General features: G+C 50.9%; 1 protein-coding gene across 2 annotated transcripts in view; it reads right to left on the bottom strand.

Annotated features, from left to right (window-relative positions):
• The window catches only part of OSBPL11 (oxysterol binding protein like 11), a 389,464-nt gene that overhangs the window by 271,104 nt on the left and 94,858 nt on the right, over positions 1 to 23,502 (bottom strand). For both annotated transcript variants that reach the window (XM_086957431.1, XM_086957432.1), the window contains exon 2: positions 21,303 to 21,371. In XM_086957431.1, the coding sequence (XP_086813557.1) occupies positions 21,303 to 21,371 (69 nt within the window). The remainder of the gene's footprint in view (positions 1 to 21,302; positions 21,372 to 23,502) is intronic.

Raw genomic sequence — 23,502 nt, 5'->3', positions numbered from 1 at the left:
ATTCGTTTCCCTAACTCATCAATGATCTTGGACTCTTTGAGTTTGAGAATTGGCCCTTTTGCACTCATTAGACACTACCAAGGAGTCTAGTGGCAGATGACCCTTAATGTATACTGGATCAGCTGGTGCTGGCCTATACTTTTTCTCTATTCTAGGATTTAACACCCTACACCTTACTGGATCTTTAAAAATCTCTGGAGCATGTTTTATGACTCCCTGAATCATTGGTAATATTTGGGTAGAACTTTGTAACTGTTCGAAAGTGTCTAACAAGAAGTCCTCCTCAATTGCATCAGAGTGCATGGGAACCCCATGGTAAAGTGCAGCTCTGTTTTACAAATAATTAAAACCAATACTGTCCTCTGTAGGGGAAGGTTTTGTTGGGTAGTATTGAGGATCAGGGATGTCTGGTGCATCATCCTTAGGGTATTCTGTGTTAACATCCTCATCTAAAGGGTATGTATGTGGTTCTGGAACATCCTCCCCCCCCCCACCCAAATCATACTCCTCATCAGTGTGGTGTGATGATGCAGGAGAGTGAATAGGATAAGTTATAGGTTCTACATATGGAGTAACAGGAGAGGAAGAAGGTGAAGGAGAGGAAGGGTGCATTGGAGAAGTTGCACAGTCCTTTTTGGCAGGGACCACAGGTGTAAGTGGTGTGTCTGCTGGCCTCTTCTTAGAAGGGATTGCTTCCACATGTCCAGTTTTTGGATTAATATGGACTTTTTTCGGTCTAGGATCTGGTCTAAACAGTTCTTCCTCTTCTATAATCTTCTTCAGCGTCGATTTTTACGGGGCTGATAGAGGTTGTTTAGTACTTTTTGCCTTATGAGGAGTAGTGGAGTCTTTTGGAAATGTTTTCGGTGACGAATGTTGGTTAGCCTTATCTGGGGTCTTCGGTACCGGTATTAGAGGCTTCGGCGTGGAGACATGTTTTGCTGGGCCTGTGGCGCCGGAAACTGTCTTCCACTCTTCGTTTTTTGAACCGGAAGGTTTCGGAGTCGAAGCTTTCGGGTTTGGTACAGTTTTTGTCTTTGGCACCGATGGTACGGGTGCCGAAGTGTCTTTGTCTTTGGGCGCCGAAGGGTTTTTTATGTTCGGTGCCGACGAATCCTTCGGTGTCGAAGGATGTTTCGGTGCCAATGGAGGAAGTGTAACTGGCACATGGTGTTTCATCGGTGCTGAGGCACCGGAAGGCGTATTCTCCATCCTCGGAGCCGGGCCCGAAGGCGGGGCGTTAGAGGATAAATGTCGGTCTCGACTGGGCCCCATGGGCGGAGTGCTGACCGTTGCCTTCTGTTTGGGTAATGTCTGTCGTGCAGGGGCAGATGTACTCACAGGTTGTCGAGACTGGATCGAATCATCCGAATACTCTGCCCCCGATATTATTTGGAGATCGGGGGGGGGGGGGGGGGGGGAGTCCTCTGCGACGAGTGGAGCCTCGTCCTCTGGAGATATCTTCGATAGGATATTCGTCCTCAGAGACGTCTTCTTCGACGATCTCCTCTTCAAAGATGGCCTCCTGTGCTGGTGCTGATCTTCTAATTTCGTGTCGACGGGCCCTCCGATCTCAAATTGTTTTCTTCGATCGGAAGGAGGCACAGGCTGTGCAGGTCGACTCGTCGTGTTCTGGCGAGAGACAGAGGTCGCTATGAGGGACCTAGTTTAGGACACCCCCCGCGCCGCACGGCCACCAGCTGCTGCGTTTTCCTCCCCGCCTGCCTGCCTCTCTGCTCCGGCTGCCGCCGCGTGACCACGCCCCCTGCCATCGAGCGGCGTGGTCTGTGCTCGCTATCCTGCCTTGTACCACTGTTTTTGTTTGAATTGTATATTGTTGTAAATTGTAATTTTGTCCCCCCCTATTGCCTGTTTTTCTTGGTTGCCCCCGTCTCATCCCTCCCCGCTCCCCGCCACCGCCGCTAACCCCGCCCCTTTCTTCATTCTGTACCCTCCCCGCTCCCGCCTCCCAGCTGCTCCGCCCCCCCTCGCACTTAGCCATATATGGCGACCGTGCGAACGCGCAGCGGTCACGCGCAGCGGGCGCGCCGATTGTGCGCCGAAGGCGCGCCAAAGGTAAGCCCGTCTGCGCCCGTCCGTGCCTGGACCGCGCCCAGTGCCAGGACCCCTGCCCACCCGCCTGACGTACACCGCCGCCACCCTCAACGCACTCAACACCGGCCGAATCCCAGGATGCTACCGAGCCACCCCACGACGCACCCACGGACCCTTCAGCTGCCACGCCTGCAAGTTCACCTGCATCCGGACCTGCCCTGCACCAGCACCCGCCAAGCCGAACACCAGCAGCAACCACCTCAAGTGCATCCTGCTCAACACCCGCTCCGTCCACAGACACGCCATCGAACTCTGGAACCTCCTCGACACCACAGCCCCTGACGTTGCCTTCCTCACGGAGACCTGGATGAACGCCTCTTCAGCGCCCGACATCGCCATCGCCATCCCAGAGGGATACAAGATCACCCGGAGGGACCGCTCCGCAAACCAGATGGGAGGAGGCATCGCCGTCATCCACAGGGACACCATCCGCATCACGACCAACACCGACGACACCCTGACAACCGCCGAACACCAGCACTTCCAGATCCACACCGACCCGAAGACCACCCTCAGAGGCACCCTGATCTACCGACCCCCGGGACCACGCACACAATTCAGCGAGGACATCGCCGACTTCATCAGCCCGCATGCCCTCCCCTCCGCTGACTACATCCTCCTGGGGGACCTCAACTTCCACCTGGAGAACAACAGCGACCGCAACACCATCACCCTGCTCGACAACCTCGCCAACCTCGGACTCAAGCAGCTGGTGTCCACCCCCACCCACCTTGCCGGACACACACTCGACGCAGTCTTCTCATCCAGCAAAGACATCGCCTTCAGCCACGCCACAGGACTCCACTGGACGGAACACAGCTGCGTCCACTTCACCTTCAAAAGAACGACGATCCACCACCACCAGCAACAGGTTGCCCGAAGAAGCTGGAACAAGATCACAGCCGACCAGCTCGCCGCTTCCCTGAGCCAGCACCCTCCTGCCAGCTCAGCGAACCCCAGCCAGGCCGCCGACAACCTCACGAAGTGGATCAGCAACTGCGCGGACGAACTCGCCCCTCTGAGGACCCCGCCCAGCAGACCCGCCAGCAAGAAAGCCCCATGGTTCACCGACGAACTCAAGAGCTCCAAGAAGAACTGCAGAGCCCTCGAGAAAGTCTGGAGAAGGGAACCAACACCGGACAACATGACCACCCTCAAGCTTGCCACCCGGAAGCACCACCAACTGATCCGCGCCGCCAAGAAAACTGCATTCAAGGACCGGCTGGACAACAACGCACACAACTGCAAGGAACTCTTCAACATCGTGAAAGAGCTCTCCAACCCCAACGCCGGAAACAACGACATCACCCCATCGCAAGACCTCTGCAACTCCCTCGCCTCCTACTTCCACAACAAGATCGCGGACATACACAACAGCTTCAGCAGTCAACCGACGCACGCCACGACCACAGCAACGCCGCCCACCACCACCCTCCGCGCCTGGACTCCATCATGCGGACGGTGTCTTCGGTGCTGATCGAACTCCGTCCACTCCGGATCTCCGACCGACCCCTGCCCTCACCACGTCTTTAACAAGGCCGACGCTGTCATCGCACCCCACCTGCGGGACATTATCAACACCTCCTTTGACACTGCCACCTTCACTGCGAGCTGGAAGCACGCCGAACTCTGCGCTCTACTCAAGAAACCTACAGCGGACCCCACCGAACTCAAGAATTACCGCCCCATCTCGCTCCTCCCGTTTCCAGCCAAAGTCATCGAGAAGACCGTCAACAAACAGCTGGCCGCCTTCCTCGAGACGAATGGATCCCTCGACCCCTCACAGTCTGGCTTCCGAGCCAACCACAGCACCGAGACCGCCCTCATCGCCGCCACCGACGACATCCGGGCCCTGATGGACAACGGAGAAACAGCGGCCCTCATCCTCCTAGACCTCTCCGCGGCATTCGACACTGTCTGCCACCGCACCCTAGTGCAGCGCCTCAGCAACGTCGGAATCCAGGAGAAGGCACTGGAATGGATCGTCTCCTTCCTCAACGGAAGAACACAGGGTCCGCCTACCACCGTACAAGTCAGAGGCCACCAAAGTCATCTGCGGCGTCCCTCAAGGATCCTCGCTGAGCCCCACCCTCTTCAACGTCTACATGAGCCCCCTCGCGGCCATCGCACGCCAACACAACCTCAACATAATCTCCTACGCCAACGACACCCAGCTGATCCTCTCCCTGACCAACGACCCCGCCGCCGCCAGAGCCAACCTGCACGAAGGGATGAAAGATGTAGCCGAGTGGATGACGACCAGCCGCCTGAAACTGAACTCAGACAAGACGGAGGTCCTCATCCTGGGCTCCTCGCCCTCCGCCTGGGACGACTCCTGGTGGCCCCCCGCCCTGGGCACCGCACCCAAACCGACGGACCACGCACGCAACCTGGGCTTCATCCTGGACTCCTCCCTCTCCATGACCAGACAAGTCAACGCCGTCTCCTCGTCGTGCTTCAACATCCTGCGCATGCTACGGAAGATCTTCTGGTGGATCCCCACGGAGACCAGGAAGACTGTCACCCAGGCCCTCGTCACCAGCCGACTGGACTACGGCAACACCCTCTACGCCGGAACCACCGCCAAGCTCCAGAAGAGACTCCAGCGGATCCAGAACGCCTCAGCCAGACTCATCCTCGACATCCCACGAAACAGCCACATCTTCGGACATCTGAGAGACCTGCATTGGCTCCCCGTCAACAAAAGAATCACCTTCCGTCTCCTCACCCCCGCACACAAAGCCCTACACGATCAAGGCCCGAGCTACCTCAACAACCGAATCAACTTCTACGCTCCAAAACGCCACCTCCGATCAGCCAGCCACGCCCTCGCCGCCGTCCCCCACATCCGAAGAGCGACAACAGGAGGAAGGTCCTTCTCCTACCTGGCCGCCAAGACCTGGAACTCCCTCCCTCCCGACCTGCGCTTGACCCAAGACCACCTCTCCTTCAGGAAGAAGCTCAAGACCTGGCTGTTCGAGCAGTAACGCCACCCCCCCCCCCCCAAGCGCCTTGAGACCCTACGGGTAGTAGTGCGCTCTATAAATGTCTTTGATTGATTGATTGAGGGAATTTTGCTCGACGTACCGGGCATCTCTTGAATGGAGTTCTTTCCATGAGGCGTAGGCCGCACTGCGCCGATGGGCCCAACTGCCCGCGTCGACGCACCGGAATGTAGCTGGTGATGTCGAAAGTGTATTCGATGTCGAAAGACGTTTGTTTGAAGTTTCTCGCTTCGAAAAAGAAGAAAAAGTCTTTCTAGCCGGAGCGGAAAACTTTCTTCCGAACCCAGTGGCGGGAAAAAACAATCTGAAGATGGAGTCGATGACCATGCGCAGTATTGTCCAAGGGAGGAGTCACCTATCTCGTGACTACAAAAGACTTCTTCCAAGAAGACAACAACAACCTGCAATCATCCGTGCGCAACACCAGGTGGCGATCCATTGCTAAATGTAGGATCTGCAGCTCATTTTCCTCGAACACACTGTTGCCGATGACGCACTGTCACCCCACTTTGTTGTGGAGCGGGCGCACCGAGTTCCGACATGACCACTGCCTACGGGATTTAACCCCAGACCCATGCTCATCAGAATCTTGAACTATCGTGATCGAGACTCCATACTGCGTTAAACTAGATTGCTCCGAGACGTTCGCATTGACAATGCCAAAATCATGTTCTTTCCCGATTATACAATTCAAGTTCAGCGTTAAAGACACTCCTTCCTAGCAGTTAAGCAAAGACTCTGCCAACTGGACCTCAAGTACTCCCTTCTTTTCCCCGCCAGACTGCGAGTGATAGCCCAGGACAAAACGCACTTCTTCTCCAGCCCGGAGGAAGTTGAAGCCTGGCTGGATGGTGGAGTAACTGCGGACACCGGGCCGACTTCGGCTCTTTCATCTTTACGGCGCCGCAGGAACAGATTATCACCAGCCCGCGGGACACGGGCAGTGGCAGAAATTGGCCAGCCTGCGGAACTGGTGCACGAGCAGCAGGATGCTCTCCGAATGGTAGCGGAACTCAGTGGGTTGCCAGACACGGACGCCGCTTTGGAGGCTAGCCCGCGGGAACTGCCCAGTGACGAACTCATCTACGGGCTGCCCGACTCCCAGATGTCCACGGAACAGCCAGATGTAACTCCGCAGATCTGATTCATTGAATGGATGACTGCATTGCTTAAAGCTGATTTTCTGCTCTGCACTGTGTGGGTGCAGCTACTCACCTGAACGCCCATCACACTCTTTGACATCGGCGCAAGGTGCAGTGGCTATTAGCTCTGTGGTGGTTGCTCTCGGGGGCGGGGGGGGATGTCGCGGCGGGTACTGCCCGGCGGACAACCTGGGTGTTATTGCACTGGCGCCTCGCTGCCTGAGTGGAGTGCAGTTGGAATTCCTGGGCCCCCTGGTGCCCTTTTTGATTTAGTAACTCAAGTGTGAAGGATCATGCCGTTCCACGATGGGACACTTTGCGCCAGTCGAGGCCGAGGCAGACTGCCTGGGGAGGGCAGCGTTCAATCTACTTGCTCAACAGTTGAACTATCACCGTTGTGCCACGTGCGCAGCGATCCCCCTGGACCTAAATGTTCGATACCTCATTGGAGAGTTTGGACGGCGGCATGTTTAGCAGTCGATCTTTTGGTATTTTCCGGTTGTTGTGTTCTCTTTGGTTCAACGCACCACTTGGATTGCGTCTCTCTTTATTTTGTGCAGTCTTTACGGACATTCACTGAAAAGTCTTTGATGGTTGTGTGTGGGGGGGGGGCGGTGGGGGGGCGAGGTGGCGGCTCGCTGTGGAGTTGTGGGGGAGTGGGGTGATCACCTGAAACTGAAATGTCAACGATAAAGATATGCACGTGGAATGTAAGGGGAATGCACACGCCCTCGCGCAGGTACCAGATCTTTTCCGATCTGCAAACGACACCAGATTGAGATAGCCCTCTAGCAGGAAACACATTTAAATGACGCAGAAGTGCAGAAGTTGCATCGTAGGTGGCGCGGGCGGCTTTATGCCACCACATATTCGTCCTAAGCTCGTGGGGCGCTGATATGGGTGAGACCGGGGACACCTTTTGTGGTCTCACATCCCCACATAGACAAGGAAGGGAGATTTGTGCTTGCTCGGGGTAAACTTGATGGTCAACTAGTGGTCCTAGCTTCGCTATATGCCCCCAACACAGATCAGGGAGGCTTCCTCGCGCAGCTAACTAGGGCACTGGCACCTTCGCACGGGGTCCCCTGGCTTCTGGGAGGAGACTATAACTTTCCTTGACATCTCTTTGGACCACTCGTTCCCGCCCCTGTCTGCGGCTCCTGTCCACAAGGCTATGAAAGCGCTAACTAGCTGGGCCTTACAGTGGGATCTACACGATGCCTGGCGGAGTAGCAACTCAAACACAAAGATATACTCTTATTACTCAGGCGCACATACACTGCATGTCAGATTGGATAGATACCTGCTGTCGGGCGAGCTGCTCCCGCATGTCACTGACACATACTATATGGGCCGTACCCACTCGGATCACAACCCGCATGTCCTGGAGTTGACATGGGCGCGCCCACATCCACCTGTGCCCACTTGGAGGCTTCAACCTGATCTCCTCCTTGATACCTCCTTTCGCAGTTCACTAAGTACACGTCTTGTTCAAAACTTTGAAGAGAATACCAGTACAGCATCCACCCCCCAAATTGAGTGGGATGCCTTTAAAGTTGTAATCAGGGGCCACTGCCTGGGCACACAAGCTGGCATGCGGAGACAGTTAGATAGGGACCTGACACATATTGAAGCTGATTTACTTCACAAGGAGCGCGAGGAGGAGGTGGGGGCGGTGACACATCACTACATGAAGCACGTGCGGAACATGCGAGGCTCCTAGAGAGATTACGTCATCTTAACTATGAGGCCCACTCGGCACGCACTCACCATCTTGGGGATAAACCGGGAAAGTTGCTAGCATGGCTGATCCAACAAGATACTCGGACGACACCGGTGGCGGCAATATGCACTAGCGGGGGGAGGTGTCGTATATACACAACATAGCATACATGAAGCTTTTGTCCAACATTACACGGTATTGTATTAATCTAGGTTACGAGTCTCTCTTGCGGACATAACTGCATACCTTTCCGACATAGTGCTGCCTAGGATAGATGATACGCAACGAGACAACTTGGAAGCCCCGCTCACACCTGACGAACTGCGTACTGTCATTTTCTCCCTTTCCAATGGCAAGTCCCCAGGCCCGGATGGGCTGCCAGCTGAATTTTTTAAAGCCTATTCAGACTTACTGATCCCTGAGCTACTGAGAGTATATGCGGCGGCCATCTCGGACTCCTCCGTCCCTCCCAGGTTTATGAAGCTACCCTCATTTCCCTCCCTAAGCCCGGCACATACAGCACCCACTTCGGCTCAGATCGCCCACTAGCCCTTCTCAACACTGACTACAAGATACTGGCTTCCGCATTGGCTCAGCGACTGGCCCCCTTGGTTCCCGCCCTTGAACATAGAGACCAAAATGGTTTGGTGCCCACACGGAGCACCGCCCACAATATATGGTGCTTGTTCAAGGTGCAACGATACGCCACGCAACAATGGCCCAGATCCGGGTGCCTGGTACTTGACCTCGAAAAGGCTTTCGACTCTGGAGTGGCCCTACCTGGTGGCAGTGTTGAGGAAATATGATCTCTGAGATGATTACATCCAGATGGTGGGATTGCTATACCAGAAACCCGCAGTACGAGTGCGCTCTGGTACGCTGCGGTCAGACACCATTCGTGTTAGGAGGGCAGGGAGGGATGCCCTCTGTCCCCGCTACTCTTTTCATTAGTGATGGAACCCCTGGTGGCACTCCTGAGGGACCAAGGATCCTCCTAGCAGATGGGCTGCACGCAATATCGCTGTATGCCGACGATGTACTATTATACATCAGAGACGTTTCCCGCTTTCTGTTGGCCCTGAATGATACTTTCTGTGCCTTTGAAACCATGTCGGGACTGAAGGTCAACTGGGCCAAGTCTAGAGTGTACTCCTTCTGTGCGGACACACAGGAATGTGAGATCTGCATTAATATTAAGAGACTCGCTTGGTACCCCTCCACGTTTCGATATCTTGGGATTTATATTTACAGAACACTACCTGATGTGTTGGAGGGCAACCTAGTACGTGCTATTTCCTCCTTGCAAGCACAGATGACTTTCTGGAAAACCCTCCCTTTTAATGTGCCTACTCGAGTCACGCTGACGAAAATTATCGTTTTACCCAGACTGTTATATTATTATGCTAACATCCCAGTGTATGTCCCGACTCGCATATTCCGAGAGCTAGAAACCTCAATTAGAGGCCTAATATGGAACACGGGGAGACCGCGCGTGGTGCTGAAGAAGCTCTATGCGGCCCCGATGCTGGAGGCCTAGCAGTCCCCAATCTGGAACTGTACTACCTGGCAGCACAGCTGCAATGGGTAGGCGGATGGTTAGGCGGGAAGAATTTGTGTGACACCGCCAAGGACGCCACGACCTGGACCCAAACGCAAATTAACACCCTGTTTTATCCCCTGACCAAGACTCCCTGCCCAACACAACTGCATCTGGCAGTGGCCCGCAAGTGCTATGTCAGGAGTCTGAAACTCACCTGTGCAGTCACACCGTACGCCCCGGTACTTCCACTGTTGGGCACACCCAGGGATGGAGGAATAGTGACAGAAGCAGCACTAATACGATGGACGCAGGCCGGAGTAGACACAGTGGTGACTTATATACTGAAGGTGTCCTGGTTCCATTCGAAACACTAGCGGCAGACACGGGCCAACCAGCCGGGCAGTTTCTCCTACATGCAGCACTTTTGCATATATTTTCGCGGCGGTGGGGAGACCTCTCGGAAGAGCTGCCGACACATTCATTAGTACAGTACTTGCACGTCATGGGACATGGCTCCCACGTGGTTCATCGGCTGGTACAAGCTGTCTTGACCCACACGCAATGCTCCTCCCAAACTCTGCGAGATAAATGGGCAGAAGATAGGGGAATGGCATGGACAGACAGGGAACGGGCAGCAGTGCTGGTCGGTGCCACCAACATACCACATAACTCCCGCTTCAAGCTTATCCAACTCTATATAATACATTGCGCATACTTGTCACCTGATAAGGTCAATAGAAATTTGGAGGTCACAACGTCGGCGTGCCCGAGGTGCTCCCTTGTGGGCGCGGATCTACTTCATATGTTGTGGTCCTGACCCACTCTACAGACATACTGGCACACCGTGACAGACATGCGACACACATGGGAGATATGCATACTGTCCCTATACAAGAGAACAAAACTTAATAGAGCCCCTTCCAGATTCTGGGACCTTGGGCTTATCACGGCAAAGCGGTTCATCATCAAACACTGGAAGCGCAGCGAACCCCCCCTGGCAGCACACTGGTACAGCTCTTAATAATTGGGCGAGGGCGGAGAGTGTAACTCTTCATAGAGAGGAAACTGCGGGGCTGCGTAAATACCCCATCGCGCAAAGCTGGGATGATGCCCTGAAGTCTTTCCACCGGGCATGTCACAATAGAGGAATTGATTAGGGAGGTTCTCCTCAGGCCCCACCAGGACGACAGGTGGGAAGTGGGGCTATATGTCTATGTGAATGCCTGGCACCGGACGCTTATAAATGGCATTACTCAGATACACTAGGAGACAATACTGCTCCCCACTGGGTGGGGACCCTGCTCCCTCGAGGCCACAACCCTGGCGTGATTAAAACATAGATCTTTACCCTTTCCTTTCCCGGGGATTTCCACCTGCGGTGGACTTCCCAGACCACCGGCTCCCACACCAACCTTCCCCCGAGACCGAAGACACACAATCCTAGCGTTAAATCAACAGACTCCCTGCACACCTGTTGGGTTTTTCTTTTCTTTACTTTTGATGTTATATCTTAGCATATTTGCGTTTCTTTCACAATTGTTCAAGTTCATATGATGTTTTGAATACCATGTTCTCCGAACCTTACATGACACATATCAGCATCCATCAATGACACTGTCGGGGATGACACACCATGTAACCGTCTCTTCCATTAAGAGCAACAAGAGGTGCACAGCTAGAAAACCAGCCCCTTTGTCAAGCGCTCACAACACCCGAGAAATACAGTCCTTAAGACCATATAGCTGCGCCCTCTCTAAAGTCACATTCACCACATGAACCCTCTTTAACTGGTTGAACTACGGCTCAGGCCTTGTTGTATTTCCCCGGCCCTCACACTGCCTTCCTTAAGGTAAACTATAAACATTGCTTTTGAGGTTTGTGATTCTTTTAACACAGGAAGCGCCCATGAGGATGTACTAGCTTGATGTAATGTGATACCTGACTGCTGTCCTGTGATGACTTATTGCTTTTACCTACGCAAATTGACATGAGTACAGGAAGTCAAGTTGAATTTCTCTGATTGATGTTATGAAGTGTATTGTACAAGTACAGTGAAAACCAATAAAAGATATTCAAACAAAAAAATAAACTGATCTAGCAGAGACAACATGAGGTCTCTAATGTTGTACTTTCTACCTGAAGCTGCATTGCAAACTCTCCAAACTGCTGTTATCAAATACCCCAAAGTCTCTAGCGATCATGATGACAAAGAAACTGAACTTGTTTCTTGTTACCTGGAAATTGCAGTTGCTATTTTTCATAGTTGCAATTTTTCATAGGTGACCGTCCTGATCCTTTCAGAAGCGGTCGCTCCTCACACTGCTCCCTGCTCTGCCTGACCGCCTGGTATCGTAGTGCTATTCCGCCAGACTGCAATCCGCTACCTTGCCTTGCTCCCACAAGTGCTTTTGCCAAATTGATTCATTCAATTCATATCGCAGCGCTAGATTGCCTGATAGTTGATTAATTAATTGTTTAGTCTAAACATATCGTAGCGCTAGATTGCCAAAGAGCGCTTTTACGACCTTTCCAATTGTGCTGTGCTGCCTGCTGTTTTCATTTGTGCCTGATTGTACCATTGCATTGCGTTATTTCTGTTGTGCCCCAATCCTGTTTCGCTTTTGGCTTGCTGCCATTTTGTGGTTGTTGTTGTGCCTCCCTGCCCGGATCTCCACCCCGCACCCGCCTCCCAGCTGCTCCTCCCTCGCCCCTCCCCCTCCACTATCCGCATATGACAGATGCATTTGAGTGCAGCGTTCACGCGCAGCGGTCGCGCCCTATGCGCGCCGAAGGTGCGCCAAAAGTAAGCCAGTCTACGCCCGTCCGCGCCTGGACCGCGCCCAGCGCCAGACCCCCTGCTCCCCGCAATTCCCATTCCTCCCGCAGAACATACGACGCCGCAACCCTCTCAGCACTTAATCCTGGCCCACTCCCAAACTGCTACCAAGCCGCCCCAGGACACACCCATGGACCCTTCACCTGCCGATCCTGCAAGTTCGACAGCATCAGGACCCACACCAAATCCACTAACTCCAAACAGAGCTCCAACACTAACCACCTAAAGTGCTTCCTGCTCAACACCCGCTCAGTCCACAGACACTCCATCGAACTCTGGAACCTACTCGACACTACATCGCCGGACGTCGCCTTTCTTACAGAAACATGGATGAACGCCTCATCAGCCCCGACATCGCCATAGCCATCCCGGACACCTACAAGATCATCCGAAAAGATCGCACCAACCAAACAGGAGGAGGCATCGCCATCGTCCATAAGAACACAATCCGCATCACGACCAGTTCAGACGATAACATCGCTACCGCCGAACACCTTCACTTCCAGATTCACACCGACCCCAAAACCACACTCAGAGGCACCCTCATCTACAGACCCCCAGGACCCCGCACACAATTCAGCGAAGAAATCGCTGACTTCATCAGCCCACATGCCCTCCCCTCCGAGAACTACATTCTACTGGGAGACCTCAACTTCCACCTGGAAAAGAAAAACGACAACACCACCACCACCCTTCTGGACAACCTGGCCAACCTCGGACTCAAACAACTCATTGACACCCCTACCCACTCTGCCGGATGCTTGACCCTACCTTCACCTCCAGCAAGCACATCTCCTTCGATCATACCATAGCTCTCCATTGGACGGACCACTGCTGCGTTCACTTCAACTACCTAAAAATCCACGACCCACAACCTATTCCCCGAAGAAGTTGGAACAAAATCACCACCGACCAGCTCTTCACATCGCTTCACCAAAACCCCCCTGCCAATTCATCGGACCCTAACCAAGCAGCCACCAACCTCACACAATGGATCACCCACAGCGCCGACGAACTAGCACCCTTGAAAAACCATCTAACCAAGCAAGGCAGCAAAAAAGCCCCCTGGTTCAATGATGACCTTAAGAAATCCAAGACGTTCTGTCGTACTCTCGAGAAAACCTGGAGAAAAAACCCAACCACTGACAACCTAGCCACCTTCAAGAACGCCACCCGCAAACACCACCAACTGATCGATCCACCAAGAAATCAGCTTTCAAGGATCGACTTGACAACAATGCCCAAAACAGCAAGGAACTATTCAACATAGTCAAAAAATGCACTAACCCGTCCGCCGGCACTAACGACATCACCCCCTCCCAAGTCATCTGCGACTCTCTATCCTCATTCTTCCACAACAAAATCGCCGAAATACATAACAGCTTTGAAAACCAGTCCAAAGACCAGTCCACTCCACCCACCTCCGAACCAAAACAGCACTCTAACAACCTTTGCGTCTGGAACCCAATCACCACCGAAGACACCATCCGCCTGATGAACTCCATCCACTCAGGATCGCCAACCGACCCATGTCCCCACCACATCCTCAACAAAGCAGACTCCATCATCGCACCCCATCTCCGCGATGTCATTAACTGTTCCCTCAACTCCGCTACCTTCCCGGAAAACTGGAAATATGCCGAACTCAGCGCCCTTCTGAAGAAACCCACGGCAGACCCAACTGAACTTAAGAACTACCGCCCCATCTCGTTCCTCCCATTCCCTGCCAAAGTCATCGAGAAAGCCATCAACAGTCAGCTCGCCGCCTTCCTCGAATCCAACAAATCCTTCGACCCCTCACAGTCCGGCTTCCGAGCCAAACACAGCACCGAGACCGCCTTCATCGCAGCAACAGACGACATCCGTACACGGAGAAACAGTTGCTCTCATCTTACTTGACCTCTCCGCAGCCTTCGACACAGTCTATCATAGCACCCTCATACAACGCCTCAGCAACGTTGGAATACAAGGAAAAGCATTGGACTGGATCATCTCGTTCCTCACCGGAAGAACCCAGAGAGTCCGCCTCCCCCCTTTCAAATCAGAGGCCACCGAAGTCATCTGCGGAGTACCACAAGGATCATCACTCAGTCCTACCCTCTTCAAGGTGTACATGAGTCCCCTCGCTTTCATCGCACGCCAACACAACCTCAACATCATCTCCTACGCAGACGACACCCAGCTGATCCTCTCCCTCACCAAAGACCCAAACACCGCCAAAACCAACCTACACGAAGGAATGAAAGAAGTAGCCGAGTGGATGAAGAACAGCCGTTTAAAACTAAACTCGGACAAAACAGAAGTCCTCATCCTAGGGCCATCCCCCTCTGCCTGGGACGACTCATGGTGGCCACCGGCCCTCGGAACCGCACCCACACCTACGGACCACGCACGTAACCTGGGCTTCATCCTAGACTCCTCCCTCTCGATTACCAGACAAGTCAACGCCGTCTCATCATCCTGCTTCAACATCCTACGAATGCTCAAAAAAATCTTCCGTTGGATCCCCACCGAAACAAGAAAGACGGTCACCCATGCACTGGTCACAAGCCGACTGGACTACGGAAACACCCTTTACGCCGGAACCACAGCCAAACTACAGAAAAAACTCCAACGCATCCAAAACACCACAAGCTCACATTTCCAGCCACCTAAAAGACCTCCATTGGCTCCCTGTCAACAAGAGAATAACATTCCGTCTCCTCACCCACGCACACAAAGCACTCTACGACCTAGGACCCGAATGCCTCAACACGCGTCTATCCTTCTACACCCCCTACTGACAACTACGATCATCCAATCAAGCCCTCGCCGCATCCACAGATCCACCATGGGAGGAAGATCCTTCTCCTACTTAGCGGCCAAGACCTGGAATTCTATCCCCACCCACCTCCGCCTTACACAGAACCACCTCTCCTTCAGAAAGCAACTAAAAACTTGGATATTCGATAAGTAAAACACCTCCCTCCCTCAAGCGCCTTGAGACCCTCTGGGTGAGTAGTGCGCTATACAAATGTTGGAACTTGAACTATAAATCATGAGAATGCAATTGACTATACTCAAGCTTTGTTCCAATTGACCTTCAAACCAGAGTTTGTGATGTACACCCTTAAATATCAAAATTATATGTATATAGGTCCCCGGAGCAGCTACATACACCTGCATATAGGGATTTGCTATCATCCTAGTCTTTGTTACACCATAATCAAGTGGTCTATTCCCACCAAATATGCAAAGAGTACCACTGATAATTAAATAATAATTAAAAGAAAAAAACTGTAAAACCTACTAGCTTGATGTGGCTCCTTGCTTTAAGAAACACGAATGCACCTGTGCAGTTCAATACCATAGTTCACGTTTTTTTCATGTGGATTTTACATGCCTGGTTACTAAGCTACTGGTAACTCCTGCTCATATTTCTGCTCCTAAATCTAGACAGTGTCCAATTGCGTAGGGTATAACTTTTTTTAATTTTACATTCAAGACAATTATTCAGATTAGCCTACATCTTATAAGGTTGAGTTCTCATCATTTTACAGTATTATCAGGGACATATTAAGGATTTTGGGGGGCCCCTGTTCGGAACAGCTTTGCATCTGTGATCCAATTTCAGCTCTTTCATGTCTTCTTTGGCCAGGTCACGGACAGTGCGAAGGCACACTCGTCCGCATTCTATTTACATTTAAGTTTCAGGGACAGTTACGTGGGTTTTCAATATTGCAACATCTCACTAATAATACTGCAAGTAATATCTGTGACATCCTCCAGGTTCTCATATGTGAGGTCCTGTTTTGATTAAAAAGAACTTTTTGTATGGACGTTGCTAAAACAGAATCTCTGAAGAACAGAGCTGGCTCTATCAGGGGGCCCACTGAAAGGGTGGGGCCCTGGGCCAGAGCCCACTTTGTGCTTGTCTTAAAACGCCTCGGAGTAATACAGAGAAATCTTAAATAGGAGGCGTGTGACAAATTGCCAAAATGGTTAGTACAGGAAGTCTTGGTTCTCTGAGCTCCTATTAGTTATGTCATGTGTGCCTATTCCCTCATTTTTGTTTATGTTTTATATAGAGCAAACTAGAACCGAAGGTATCAGAGCGCTTTACATGAGCATCAGTTGTGTTACAAACTGACACATTCGTTTTTAGGTTTCGCCAGGCGTCCGCTGCGCAGCAGCGTTGCGCAGGCGTTCCCGCGATTTTTACTCATCCCGCCCCCTTGCGATCGTCATGCGGCGGTGGGCGGTGTTTTCTTTTTTTTTTTGAATGGTTGTTTAGGTCATTTGTCCTAAGATGGCGGCCGGGCAGTAGCTTACTTGAAAAGCTCCGCCGTGCCGTCTTGAAGCAGCGTGTGCCAGTTCCCGCCCCCCTCCGTGTGAGGTCTGTTGCGCCTCCAGAGCAATTGACGTGGTGCTTGGGAGCTCGTGCCCGTGCACTACCCAATGCAGTCACAAAAGAAAAGGGGCCGAGATCACGCTGCCGGCCCAGTACAAAACAGAAGCAAAGAGCTGTGCCTGGGGAAAATCACCGCTGCCAGCCCGGGAGCTTCGTCAGGGTTGCTCTCCATGTCCCCGCCTACGTAGAAAAGCCGCGCTGGGATTGGTTCCAGCATCGCGGATTCCCCCTATCACCCGGAAGGCTCCTCCCGGCTGAGCTGCGTCACAGAGAAGGCAGCGCAAGGTGTCCAATAGCTACCGGGACTCCCGCACTGGTGATCAAGGGCAGAGCCATACCGGAAGCCAGGGAATGCGGCTGAGGAGAGACCTGCCTCACCGGAGAATAGTACGTACTGCCAAGCGCCAACCTTTACATTCTCGCGTGGCCAATTACGCCCCTCTTGATATAGCTTGAATCGCGGAAGCTGTAAACTTTATCCTGCGCCATTTATCATCTGCCACGTCAGACGCACTCAATTAAAATGCCTTGAATCCAGCAAAGCGCGCGACAGTTTGTCTTTTTCATACTTCTCTTTAGATGTAAAAGCCTGGGCCAAGATCGGTTCCATTTCGATGAGAAATATAAGTTGCCAAGCTCCAGCAGTTGTCTACTCTCAACGGATGGGTGGCAAGATTCATGAATGATTTCAAAGCTTGGAAGGAAAAAGTCAAAAATGGCAAGCCTTTGGCGATGTGGCTGAATAAAAGACGGTGCAGTTAATGGGAGCACATAAAAGTCTGTGGTTTCTTTATATAAGTGTGTAGCACACCTTAATAAAGTGGAAATTCCATAGGTGTCATGTCTATAGAGCAAATGGAAGATTGCCAGCCTCGGTCTTACTAAGAGGTTGTCTTCGCCATAGGTTGTCTCTCCCTGTCCCCGCCTTCGTAGAAATGCCGCGCTGGGATTGGTTCCAGCATCGCGGATTCCCCCTATCACCCGGAAGGCTCGTCCCGGCTGAGCTGCGTCACAGAGAAGGCAGCGCAAGGCGTCCCCTAGCGACTAGGACTCCCCGCACTCGTGATCAAGGGCAGAGCCATACTGGAAGCCAGGGAATGCGGCTGAGGAGAGACTTGCCCCACCGGATAATAGTACGTACTGCCAAGCGCCTCTGCATTTTTTGATTGTTGATATTGCCTGTTGTGTTTGGGATTCGAGGGGATCTGACGTGTGTGAGACACACTGCATGGTGTTCAGGGAGCAGTGCATAACGGCGCCTCTGTACCTGTGCATTCGCATTTACTGCCTGTTACTTTCAGCACACGTCTTGCTGGCCAAGCCAATTGAGTGGTAAGTCTTTCCTTGAAAAGGAACATGTCAGTTCAGAGTAAAACAGTTCATTTTGTAAATCCGTGCTCCAGAAATCCGCCTCTTTGCGTTTTCCTGACAGTTCTGAAGTTCTGAGGATGGGCCTGTAGGACAGTTTTATCTTTTGAAAAGCCTAGTATCCTGGGCTTCCAGAATCCCTCCAATGCTCCGTGCCGTGGTTGGAAATTTTATGCACACATCACAGGCCAATCTTCTCTGCCATGCTGACGAGTGCTGTCAGCCTTTCTCCTCACTTGCTCGAATACTTTTAATCTGTAACCTTCTGGTGGTCTGGTGCAACCATGTGACTCTGCTAATATTGCCCTGCTTTTTTCCCTATGTAACTTATATTCTTGAATGTTCCCTTTTTATCCCCACACCTCGTGTAAAGTGGGACTCCTTGAGATGAATACAAGAATAGGTGGAGATGGTGAGAGGCACTAACATTATGCATGTGTCAGACAGAACCTAAAATATCGTTTATGATTAGAGATATATGCCATGAAAAGTTGCTAAACTATGGTAGAAATGAAGACATCTTATGAACATACACAGGGTCTGTGGTCTTTCTCTTCTCCTTACGCCCCTATTCTCATTATTAGCGTCACCCTGTGATTGGAATTAGGAGAAGGAAAAGAAGATTGCCCAAAGTCAGCAATCTCGGATATTGAAAGAGCGCTGGTGTGCACCCTTACTGCTGATACATCTTGCTGGCACTAGTTATAGCAAGAAGGAAGAGGGTCACAGAATGAGCATTGGAACAGCAGCTCACTTGAGCTTTTGATACATAGATGGGCGTAAAGTTTGTGTGTGGTCGATCGTGTTGTTCCACCTTATTGCCGCCTGCTGCCATCACAGAAGGGCCTGTCTGTGGCTATTGCTTACTTACTCAAAGCTTCCAAAAGTCACAGTAAGTATACTACGGTGGCCCACCGGTAGTTACTAGCATAGCCTGCTGAAAGATTCAGGAGACTGAGAGCATGCACACCATGTGACGACATACAGCAGAGGTGTGCCAGTGCAGATGATGGGCATCCGCCCCCTGGTTCCCCTTCCCCTGGCTGTGCTTGCTCCCCTGCAACCTGGCTGTGCTTGCTTCCCTGCCACCTGGCTGTGCTTGCTTCCCTGCCACCTGGCTGTGCTTGCTTCCCTGCCACCTGGCTGTGCTTGCTTCCCTGCCACCTGGCTGTGCTTGCTTCCCTGCCACCTGGCTGTGCTTGCTTCCCTGCCACCTGGCTGTGCTTGCTTCCCTGCCACCTGGCTGTGCTTGCTTCCCTGCCCCCTCGCTGTGCTTGCTTCCCTGCCCCCTCGCTGTGCTTGCTTCCCTGCCCCCTCGCTGTGCTTGCTTCCCTGCCCCCTCGCTGTGCTTGCTTCCCTGCCCCCTCGCTGTGCTTGCTTCCCTGCCCCCTCGCTGTGCTTGCTCTCCTACGTTTGTGTGTGCGGCTCTGGGTGGGTGTGTGTGTGTGTGCGGCTCTGGGTGGGTGTGTGTGTGTGTGTGGCTCTGGGTGGGTGTGTGTGTGTGGCTCTGGGTGGGTGTGTGTGTGTGGCTCTGGGTGGGCGTGTGTGTGTGGCTCTGGGTGGGCGTGTGTGTGGCTCTGGGTGGGCGTGTGTGTGGCTCTGGGTGGGCGTGTGTGTGGCTCTGGGTGGGCGTGTGTGTGGCTCTGGGTGGGCGTGTGTGTGGCTCTGGGTGGGCGTGTGTGTGGCTCTGGGTGGGCGTGTGTGTGGCTCTGGGTGGGCGTGTGTGTGGCTCTGGGTGGGCGTGTGTGTGGCTCTGGGTGGGCGTGTGTGTGGCTCTGGGTGGGCGTGTGTGTGGCTCTGGGTGGGCGTGTGTGTAGCTCTGGGTGGGCGTGTGTGTAGCTCTGGGTGGGCGTGTGTGTAGCTCTGGGTGGGTGTGTCTGTGTGTGTGTGGCTCTGGGGGTGTGTGTGTGTGTGTGTGTGTGGCTCTGGGTGTGTGTGTGGCTCTGGGTGTGTGTGTGTGTGTGGCTCTGGGTGTGTGTGTGTGTGGCTCTGGGTGTGTGTGTGTGGCTCTGGGTGTGTGTGTGTGTGGCTCTGGGTGTGTGTGTGGCTCTGTGTGTGTGTGTGTGGCTCTGGGTGTGTGTGTGTGGCTCTGGGTGGGTGTGTGAGTGGCTCTGGGTGTGTGAGTGGCTCTGGGTGTGTGTGGCTCTGGGTGTGTGTGTGTGTGTGGCTCTGGGTGTGTGTGTGTGTGTGGCTCTGGGTGTGTGTGTGTGGCTCTGGGTGTGTGTGTGTGTGGCTCTGGGTGTGTGTGTGTGTGGCTCTGGGTGTGTGTGTGTGTGGCTCTGGGTGTGTGTGGCTCTGGGTGTGTGTGTGTGGCTCTGGGTGGGTGTGTGAGTGGCTCTGGGTGTGTGAGTGGCTCTGGGTGTGTGTGGCTCTGGGTGTGTGTGTGTGTGTGTGGCTCTGGGTGTATGTGTGTGGTAGTAATTGCTGTCTGCTGAGCTCGTCCGTAGGGTACAATAGGTCTCACATTTGCGAGAGATTAAGCTAATGGCAATGAAAATGACAATGCCATTTATTTGTCTGTTTTCAAAACCAACACATAAATAAAAATGTTGTCATTTACAATGCCAATAGCTGTAACTTTTCCAAAGGCGAAACCCTTGCATTGTAAATGCTTGTTTATTTAGGCACAGGAAGATTAAGTGATTTGCACAGAATCATAGGATGTTGAGCATACCGGCCCTGACTCGAACCTGGTTTCCCAGCTTCGAGGTTGGCAGCTCTAGCCGTAAGGCCACATCCTCTCAGAAAGTGTGATTAAGGAACAAGCCAAGAGAGAACAGATAGTGTAATATCAATCTGCAAAGAGTGGTGCCGATTTAACCTACCCATGAAAATTGAGCCTAGCTGCTTCCACTAATGCCTGTGACATTCTTTCATAAGATAAGTAGTAAAGCTAAAACTGAATTAGGTACTTAAAAATGTGGCTTTCCGGTGCAAGGCTCACCCAGGGAAATCAACTGTAGAGTTAATGAATGATGTGTTGTTTTGAATCAGGTTATGCTTGAATTACCCACAACCGCAAGGTATATTTCTTTTTACCCTTTAGGTTAATGTTTAAGTGGTTGTTTTAATCAGTTTAAAGCACATTGCAGTCAAAGAACACATGCAAGACGAGGTTAACATTTCACATTCAAATTTCAACCTTCTGCCCCTGAACAAGTATTTTGAAGAAAATGAACTCACCTGTACTGCCATCCAGTCACCAAGTTTGTGTATTTCATCAAATAGCCACATACATTTTCCATATGATCACTGTTTAAAAACAGAAAAACAGAATATTATAACTAATGAATGCATAGAACTGATACAGCTTTAAACTTAAATTAGCGCTGGGACGCTCTCGGGCAGCCATGCGCTCTATAAATCCCCTTCAAATCAAATCAAACCTCACCCAAACTTGAGAAAAAAAAGGTTAGCTTGTTGCAAAGCCAATGAGCTTCATAAATCAATAACTCTTTAGCAAACACACTTTTTAGGTGTGGCTAAAGAGAATTTTAGCCAGGGCTCGTAAAATAAATAAATAAATACATTATATATATATATATATTATTCACTGAAAAAACCATAGGTTATAGACCATATATAGTTAGGGATTAGCATTTACAAAACCTTATTTTACTCACACAAAACCATTGAAATTCGCATATATAGTTAGTTGCACTAACTATGTATCGCGCACCCGCAATCCACTGCTGATGATGATGTCACATATTACATCATTCGTGACATGGTCAGTGACATCACTGATGACATCATCCAGTGACTGTATGTTTCTGTAAAGTTAAAATATGTCTTACATATTGGAGAATGAGTGGATGTATAAGTGTCTGGATGAAGGATTTAGTAGGTGCATGACTGACTGTATGAGAGAGTGATTAAATGTGTCTCACAGAGCATGGGTTAGTGACTAAACTGTCTTAATTTGTGCATCATTATATCTGTTGTTCTGTAAACTGCTGCATGTGTTGATCAATAGCTATATGATTAACTATATGGGATATTGATTGGTTGCCCAAGTATTTGTATGGGAGAGTGAGTGTGTGTGTGTGTGTGTGGGTGGCTGGGAGGTGTGTGACTCTGTGCATAGATGTGTGAACAGTTGATTCACTAGATGTATGGGTTTAAAACTGCATGTGGAAACAGCTGTATGGGTGGTTGACTGTGTGCATGAGTGTATTGGTGAGTAAATGGATATCTCAGTGCTACATGCCAAAGTAAGTACATATGTAAAACACAGTACATGTGAGAGTTGACATATATAAATTACTGTGTATAAGAGCCAGTGAATGTGTGAGTGGCTGCATGGATCATTGAAAACTTGCATCAGTGATTGTCTAAGAGAGTAAATATGTGTTAGAATATGTTTGAATAAGTAAGGTGTGTATAACTGTATAGTTGAGGAAATGGAGGTGTGATTGATTCTTTGCATGACTGACTAGGTGTATGAGTAACTCCATGGATGAGTGACAATCTGTGAGTGTCTGTTTACACTGAGTGTATCTAAGGTTATATTAGAGTCTGAAGAGGTTCATCGTATTATCACATGAATGATGTCATCAGTGATGTTGGCAGTGATGTCACTGACCATGTCATGAATGATTTAATATGTGACATCATCAGCAGTGGATTGCGGGTGCGCGATATATAGTTAGTGCAACTAACTATATATGCGAATTTCAATGGTTTTGTGTGAGTAAAATAAGGTTTTGTAAATGCTAATCCCTAACTATATATGGTCTATAACCTATGGTTTTTTCAGTGAATTTTCACGGTTTTGTAAATGCTAATTCCTAACTATATATGGTCTATAACCTATGGTTTTTTCAGTGAATTTCAATGGGTTTTTTAATAGCAAATATCAAAAGCTGTAAAATGTATTATTCTTTTAAAGGAAAAATATATTTTATATGTTTTTAATTTAATTTTTTTATGCATCTGCCAAACCCTGACCTCTTAATAGTGCACTGTGGTGGAAATGATTTTGGGACTATGACTGGGGTTGGTCTGGAAATGCTTTTAAAGGACACCTTTCATCAATTGATGACACTTTTTCACCAAACTGCCTTGGTATATTCCAATATATGCCAAAGACAGAAATGGAACTGGTCCAACCAATTTTTTCCACATTTTGAGAAAGCACGGAAACATGTGAATAAATCTGTTTCTGCTTACACGAGAGACTTTAGAATGGGTTTAATATATAACAATAGCTTGTGTTACAACATGCAAGACATCTACAGAGGAGATGGTGTGCACTTCTCCGATGAGGGGAATAGAATATTTCTCCTGAATTTAAAACTGTGCATTGGAACCTACTTGTAGGTACCTAAATTAGCCACAGAACCCAATAGCTCTTTTCAGAGCTACCCTACCTCTGATCATT

Source organism: Lissotriton vulgaris, chromosome 2_1, assembly GCF_964263255.1.
Source record: "Lissotriton vulgaris chromosome 2_1, aLisVul1.2, whole genome shotgun sequence".
Taxonomy (NCBI): Eukaryota; Metazoa; Chordata; class Amphibia; order Caudata; family Salamandridae; genus Lissotriton; species Lissotriton vulgaris.
This window is presented reverse-complemented; position numbering and strand designations above follow the sequence as displayed.